Source organism: Thalassophryne amazonica, chromosome 3 (genome assembly GCF_902500255.1).
Source record: "Thalassophryne amazonica chromosome 3, fThaAma1.1, whole genome shotgun sequence".
In the NCBI taxonomy this organism is placed as follows: domain Eukaryota; kingdom Metazoa; phylum Chordata; class Actinopteri; order Batrachoidiformes; family Batrachoididae; genus Thalassophryne; species Thalassophryne amazonica.
The window spans coordinates 43808859-43816321 of record NC_047105.1 but is presented as its reverse complement, the minus strand read 5'-3'; the positions used below and the strand labels follow the sequence as shown (position 1 = coordinate 43816321).

At 40.4% G+C, this 7463-nt stretch overlaps 1 protein-coding gene across 1 annotated transcript; it reads right to left on the bottom strand.

The window, feature by feature from the left end:
* Positions 1–1579: 1579 nt before the first annotated feature.
* On the bottom strand, positions 1580–6325 carry LOC117506607 (inhibin beta B chain). Its single transcript, XM_034166128.1, has 2 exons — positions 5693–6325; positions 1580–4952 (listed from the first exon to the last, which is right to left on the bottom strand). The coding sequence occupies exons 1-2, from the start codon at positions 6009–6011 to the stop codon at positions 4171–4173; spliced, it is 1101 nt and encodes a 366-aa protein (XP_034022019.1). The 5' UTR covers positions 6012–6325; the 3' UTR covers positions 1580–4170.
* Positions 6326–7463: the final 1138 nt, after the last annotated feature.

The following is a 7463-nucleotide window of genomic DNA, read 5'->3' as shown; positions in this document are numbered from 1 at the left end:
GTCCCCAGCCCAGGGGGACAAATGTAGTAACTTGTAGTAAGTGATGTTCATGAGAGTAGGTGAATTCACAGAAAACAAAGGCATGTGTTACTGCGCATTACTGCCAATATCAAATTTTAAATTTGATAGCGTATACATGAAGAATTTTCATAGAAATGATCAGTTTTCTTGATTTTTGACTTTTTTCTCCCTGCAGTAGTATTCAAACCAAAGTTAAACTTTCTACAATTATAAGTAAAGAAACTGCAACACAGGAAGCGTGTATTTTTTTTAAGTTGATAAACTTCAAACTAAAGCCTCAGTCCCACTGAATAGTAAGCCATAATGAGCCACATATGGGTGTGTCAGCGATTATTCAAAGAATGCTCCACGTTTTAAACTATCACATATCTGCTACTAAGGCACCTCTATGTGCTTCTCTGTACCTCACATGTGCCAGGAATCAGCCCTTAGTGAGCCACGACCGACCTGTCATTTCAGCCTTGAATGGCTCATGTCACTGCATATGATCCACATCAAGCCACATATGATCCACGTTTAGGCATGGGTTTGGTCCAAACCTCCAGCTCTCCCACACTTGGTCCCTTTAAAGTTTGGGCTTTAAATTCACTGCATCCATTCAAGATGGTGTCACATTTTGTAAACGCAGTTCTAAAAAAGATGCTCCTGCACAGTCCGGCCGGTGTGCGCCATGTGCCAGGCTGCTGTTCACCTGTGTTCCAGAGTCATTAAATGAACCAGACCAGCTAGAACTGAACCACGGGTTCCTGGACAGTCGCCTCTGCGCTTCCTCTTGCTGGCTTTATTTCTTACACGGCTTATACAGTCATTTTGACACCGTGATACAACTTTTAACTTTGTGTTCGTCTGTTATTGACTGCAAAATCGCTTTTTTGCAAGCTGGAGTTCTGCATAAATGCTTGTCTTCAGCGCGAGTCATTGCATCAGTGCGCACACACAGCGGAGCTCATCTGATCCATTAACAAGGTGTTAAATCTATCAACCATACTTTTACAGGTACTTATGAAGAAGGAATGAACATGCAACTGTTTTACCAAGCTATTACAATAAAACATTACAAATATTTACCTTTTAAGCTGTTCCAAATACATTCTCCACCTCAGTGCACGAGAGAGAGGGGGAAAAAAAGGGTCCAGATGAAACAGTCCTCTGTGATTTCAGAAGCAATTAGAGGTGTTTCAGCTGCCAAGCTCTGACAGAAAATGATTAATCTGCTACAAAATAATTATTTTATATACAGTGTCCGGCACACAAAGGAGGTGGAATTGTAGTGCACAAGAGGGCTGAGCCTGTCCAAAATAGCCAGTCCGGTCCTCATAACCGCCAGGTTCTCGGATAATGGGTTTTTAACAACCTTGTCCTCCACCACAAACATGCCTCTAAAATCCTCGTTTGTCCTTGTACTACCTTGTACACAAACTGCCCCACGCTGTTGTTGCTAAATTTTGAACTTCTTGAAATTAGCGCCATGCTCAGAGATGAGCCTTGATAGCCAAATATTCTGCCTCTAAGAGCCTCTCATAGCCGCTATTCTCCCACGATTGTTGAATACCTCCTCTTGTATAAAAAAACCAACAAAAAAAAACATGCGGTGTGGCTCATTACTCACTGTTCATTATTTGGTGGGAACAGGGCTTAACTTTCGATACTGCGAGCTGGAAAAGTCGACGTGCAACAGCACATGCCAAATGACCTGCCTTACTGATGCAATAGCTAAATGTTTGCTTGTGGCTCCAAAAAAGAAAAAAAAGAAGTGACCTTGCAGTTCACATGCCACATGTTACTCAACAGATGAGTGATGTCAGTTATACAGCGGATATGTTGATCAAACATGGTTTAACCCGCGCATGACATTGGAGCAGACTGTACTTCTTCAAATGACAGCTGGTTCTTGTCACAGTTTCAACAACACAATGATAATATTTGATTAAACACGACAAAAATTTAAATCCAGAATTCAATAAAATATTATTTTCAAAGAGCTACATTAAGATGATGTCACAAATGAAAGCCAACAGAAAACTGATATGATTAAGTATAAAAGTATAGGAAGTGCAGGATTGATTCATCTTTGGTGGGTTTTTTTCCCCACTTTCGAATAAAACAAATTAATACTTGTTGATCAAGCTGGACATTAGTATCTCGCTCTAAAAAAGGAAGGCACAGTTTAAGCCAGAATCTAAAAGCCTGACTTTACAATTTTAGCTTTTTTGGTCAGTTCAATATCCAAAGAAATATAACAATTCTGCAAATCGATGTATTAAATATTTATATATGTTCTATAAAGACTAAAATTAAAACTGCTGCAAAAACTGTTATTTATGCTGCAAATGTATATTAGTGCTGCCTTTTCTCTGTTAAATGTCTGCTGTCTAGATTATAAAATTACACTGACTTCACAATTACGTGATGCTGGAATTGAATTCAAGTTTTTGAAATGTAATGGATATATTAAACATTCATATTACAGTGCTTTTGTGTTGTCAATTTTTCCTATCCTATTTGCCAGTGTTTAAAGGGGTCATATTGTAGAAACTAAAAATCAAGTTTTTTCCACCTTTTACAGTTACACATCATTGGAGTTTAATGTTAAACCTCCTGAAAGTACCTTAATTATATAACTGCATAACTAATAAAACTTTCACCTGAAACAGCTCAGCTTCTGTGAGGTACTTAACAGAAGTTCCTGTCTGGACTGGATACACGCCCACTGAGCTGGTCTGTGGTCAGTGGAACACACCCACAAAGTTGGTTACTGCAAGACGATTAATGCGTAGTGAATACCAGCGCCTTGCCATTTAACCCCATAAAGCCGTAACGGCACAGAAGGGAGCCACGTGCCCTAGAAGCTGCATTCACAAAGTACTGTGATTGTGATTTCTCAACAAAATGTAATATATGGATATATGCTGAATTAGCCCAGCATGATATTTTTTTGACCATGTGGTCACAGGTGAACCTGGCCAGCACAAAGTAGCCTCCAAGGTAAAACGTAGCGTCGTTATTTCTAAATGACATGATGTTTGGGAGGGGTTTCAATTTGAAAGTTCTTATCTGTAATTCACCTCAAAAAATGATTGAATGATTTGATTGAGGTGTCGGCGGCCTTGTTAGCTTTTCTTGAGCTATGGCAAGGAAAGCCTCCAATAATGTTCACAATGATATAACTCACAGCTGTCCAGAACACAGCAAAGGAGGAAACAGCTTTTTATATTTTTCTCAGTATATGGAAAATAGTTTCATTTGTTTGACTGTTTATAGTGTTTTATACAAAAATCCATTTTAGAATCAAATGGACACCATGTCCATTGTACAGCCAAAATAGAGACAAAAATGGCGCCTAATGCCACAGCTTTTTAAAAATGTATTCAATAATTCCAAATCCTTCTTCAAACAGGAACATTTAGAAACATCACAAAAGTGAATGCAAAAAGGTGGATTATTTTCATCAAATAACCATTTTGAAATATGTGAAACTTAAAATAATATGCTTTCATTGCCTAAACATTATAAAGTTTTTAATCATCTTAGTTGAACCAGAGAATGTTTAAAGATGAAACCAGCTCATTTTCCTGCACTCTTAAAATAGTTTTCAAACATTTGGTAAAGGTAAATGACTCCCTAATCTCACTTTCAACAGCATTAAGTCTTAATTTTTGTTATGTCATTTTGGAAGAAATTACTGTAAAAATCCCAGACATCATAAAGATTAAGACATTTGGTGACTGATATTAGTTTGCTGCAAAGGCAAATAGTATAAACCCTTTAATAAGGTAATGCTTATTAAATCTTGCATTTTTACTGCACTTCTTTGTAAAATGCACCTGAGTGCTGGTGACACTAATAAAATGTCAATTTCAACAAAGCAACAACAACAACAACAACAAAAAACATCATCAAAAAAAAATTTCCCTGCAGAAAAACAAAATTATTTGAAATTTGCTGTGGCATTCTATTGCCCAGTGCTACAATGAAATTAATTTTCATTTAGGAAATTTCTACTTTTCTCAGCAAATTCATCACATTGTTTCAAAATTCATTAAACACGCTGTGTAAGACAAATGAATTGATTGTGCCAGAAACATCCAGGAATTTATGTCACCTGTATACAGGAGTTTGTGTTCCTTACATGGTTCTGTTAATGTTTCTTTATGTGCACCCACAGGACTCCACTATCATGTCGGGGACGTCCATGCGGACGACGTTTTGCTGAGAGTTGAAGTACACCATGGAAAGGGGTCGGCGCTCCGTGGGAACACAACATGAAGAGGCGGCTGTGATAATGCCGTTGGCCTTCAGCAGGCTAAAGATGGTGGCATGGAAGGAGGAGGCTATGCCTGGAGAACCGGACAGGTGCTGGGGACACTGGCCCATGCAATAGTTCATGTGGTAGCCGTCAGGAGCAATGATCCAGTCATTCCACTGGATATCCTTGAACTTGATGAAGAAGTCTCTCTTGCAGCACACGGTTACGTCATTGCCACAGCGCAGAGAGCGCTTTCTGAGTAAGTGTTTGGAATGGCTGTCACGGAGACGCACCTGGGCTGCCATGAAGGGCCTGTATGGGGTGTCATCGGGGCCGTGCAAAGAACAAAGGTTCTTTCCGTCCTCACTGCAACTGACCTCAAGCTGCAACCTGTGTTGTCCACTGTCTAGGAAGGCCTGCAGGGTGCGAGTTATGGGGATGGTGTGCCAGTTGCTCTCCTTGACCTCCAGCATCTTTTCAATCACCAGGGTGCGGTTAGAACTGGGCCTGCTGCCATCTGCTGAAAGGAAGACCTTGGCAGGAAGGCGGGAGTGCTGCTGAGTGTCCTTAGAAGCATGGACATAGATCCAGAGTGATGACTGGATGACCTGGATGCTCTGGCCCCGTTCCTGCAGAAACTGGAAGGTAAGGCTGAGGCTGGACCCATCATCACTGTGTGTGTCCCCTGGAGAATGATAGTTTAGAAACAACAGGCCGTCACACAAGCAAAGAAGGAAACTATTTTTGAACAGGATTAAAGGAAACAGAAATTACTGTCACATTGTTATATTTCACAATGCAGATTCAAGCTCCACAAAACAACATGATCTGAGAAATATATGTACAAACAATGCTGTATTTCTTCACCCTGAAAGGGGTCATGGTATTTCAGCAAGTTAATGTAGGTCACACGAAGTTGTAAAGCAGTTTAAATGTTTGCAGCGATGGAAAAAAAATGCATTACACTAAGTCGATGTACCATTTTAAGGTCTCTAACACATGGACTTATTTTAGTGCCTTTTGTGTTCACCAGAACCTTCTCTGTTCAAAGAAGAATCTCTCCATCTAAAGTACTGAGATTCCAGATGTAGATTTCTGTTACATATGTCAGAAAAAATTAAACTAAGTCGTTTCAGGTATAAAATTTATTGACACTGGTGCAGGATCTCCAAACACAGTCATAAAATTGTGGGACTTTAGGGATGTTTAACACCAAGCCTGAACCATATGCAACTATAAAAGTAAAAAAAAAAAAAAAAAAAAAAAAAAACAATTTTGTGCTATATGACCCCTTTAAGAATATTCAGGACACACAGCGACCGTGGCCTCGTGTTGTGCGTATTTTACGCACAGGGAGCGCGCCTGTGCGCAAGCCTCTCAGGAAAAACAGTGGTGAAAATGACAAAAAGTGAACGTGAAACTTACTTATATCTGCAAAGCTCATTATTTCATAGCCTTTATCTTTGGCTGGTATGTAGTTGTCTAGTTCAAACGTGCCGTCCTGCCTGACGCGCCCTGCGTGCAGTTTGCGCAGCGCGCTGAGAAGCGCCACCCGGGGCACCGTCTGAGTGATGTTTGGTCTCTCTTTCAGGTGCAGCTTGTCCAGAAGTTGCTGTTTTGCCATTTCAATCATTAGCCTTTCTTCTTCTACTTCAGCGTCCTTCTCCTCCGCCGGTAAGCCACTGGCGCAGAGACGCTTCACCAGCAGAGACGCCAGCACCAAAAACGTTGGAAATAAATGCATTTTAACACGATATGCGTAAAATGTAATTAAAAATGTCTGCAAGTCTCAAAATTTTCCAAGTGTTGTCACAAGTCCTGGTTGGCAGCTGGACTCAGTGAAGGCAAGAGCTGAACGAAAGGAGTGGTGTTTCACCCTGCTCATGGTGGAGATATATGCAGTAATCCACAAAAACTGGTGACACGTTCAGAGAGACGCACCAATGAGCGCACCGGGCCGCTGAGGAAATTACTGGCACAGCATCTGTCCGCGTGATCTTTCACACGAAACACAATGACACGCAAAACGACCCACAAATACCAAGAAGTGTTCACTAAAGAGGGTTCACCACCACCTAGCGCAGAAATCGCTTCTTTTTGCGCGTCGAACTGTGCCGTGGCCTGTGCATGCGCAGCAGCTGAAAACGCACTCTGCTGTTACAAGTGAAACTCTGCGCCCTTTGACCCAGTTCCTGAATATAAACCAGTCTGATTCACCAGACTACGATTTAAAAAAAAAAAAAAAAGAAAGAAAGAAAGAAAGAAAGAAAAGAAAGAAAGAAAGAAACGAAAGTGCTGCAGGGCGAGACAAGAGGCGGAGACCACACAGGCACGTTCTGTCATGTTCCCTGTCATCGTTTTCTTCATCTAAAGTGATTATGCATGCGTGCTGGCGCCACATAAATCTTTATTATATATTATCTTACAAGAGTGGTTTTGATTTTGGCAAGGGCAGTCGATCGCTCGACACGCACAATTTTGGAGACACTTCAAATGAAACTGGGTGTATTAAAAGTTCGACAAACATGCACATGGCTTGCACATTTACTTTCTCATTTGCAAGTGTTACTTTTGAACGTAAAAAAAGAACCAGCAAAGTTCAAGCAAAACTCACAACCAAGCCATGCATCAAATTGTCTTTTCCTACTCAAAAAAGTATGTCAATTTTGTACTTTGTGTTCCTTTTCTGTCTGAATTAAAAAAAAAACTGACCTCATGATGACAGCGTCAGCATGATTTTAATTGTTTCAATATAAAGATGTTTATCCAGGGACAGATCCACGATTTTGTAAAAAAAAAAAAAAAAAAAAGTGGGGAGCATGCATTTCTCAACAAATCAGGCAAAACTGAGAGGTCGCCTTACCTGGTGGGTCCTGCGGGGATGCCCTCCCCAAGAAAATTTAGAATTTTTGGTGTCATTTCCTGCATTTTGGTGCAAATTTCACCACAAAATACATGACAGAGAAAATATACTTTATAATCTGTTTTTAATTCATTTGAACTTGTATTGTACAATCTTGAATGTGATGCTATAACATTATGATGACAACAGAGAATATTTTTAATGTCTGCAGCAAAAAACAGGGAACACCTTGCTCCACCTTGTTGAATTATGGTCTGGTAAAAATGTATCTAGCTGAGCCACCTGTTGTTGAATAGGGGGTTCAGAGACAGCACCCCCCCCCCCCACCACCAC

Bases quoted from the DNA above. Each gene is read 5' to 3' on its own strand.
- LOC117506607 (XM_034166128.1), bottom strand. From the start codon at position 6,011: ATGCATTTATTTCCAACGTTTTTGGTGCTGGCGTCTCTGCTGGTGAAG. The intron at 4,953-5,692 runs GTAAGTTTCACG...ATCATTCTCCAG, and splicing joins AATGAGCTTTGCAGATATAA to GGGACACACACAGTGATGAT.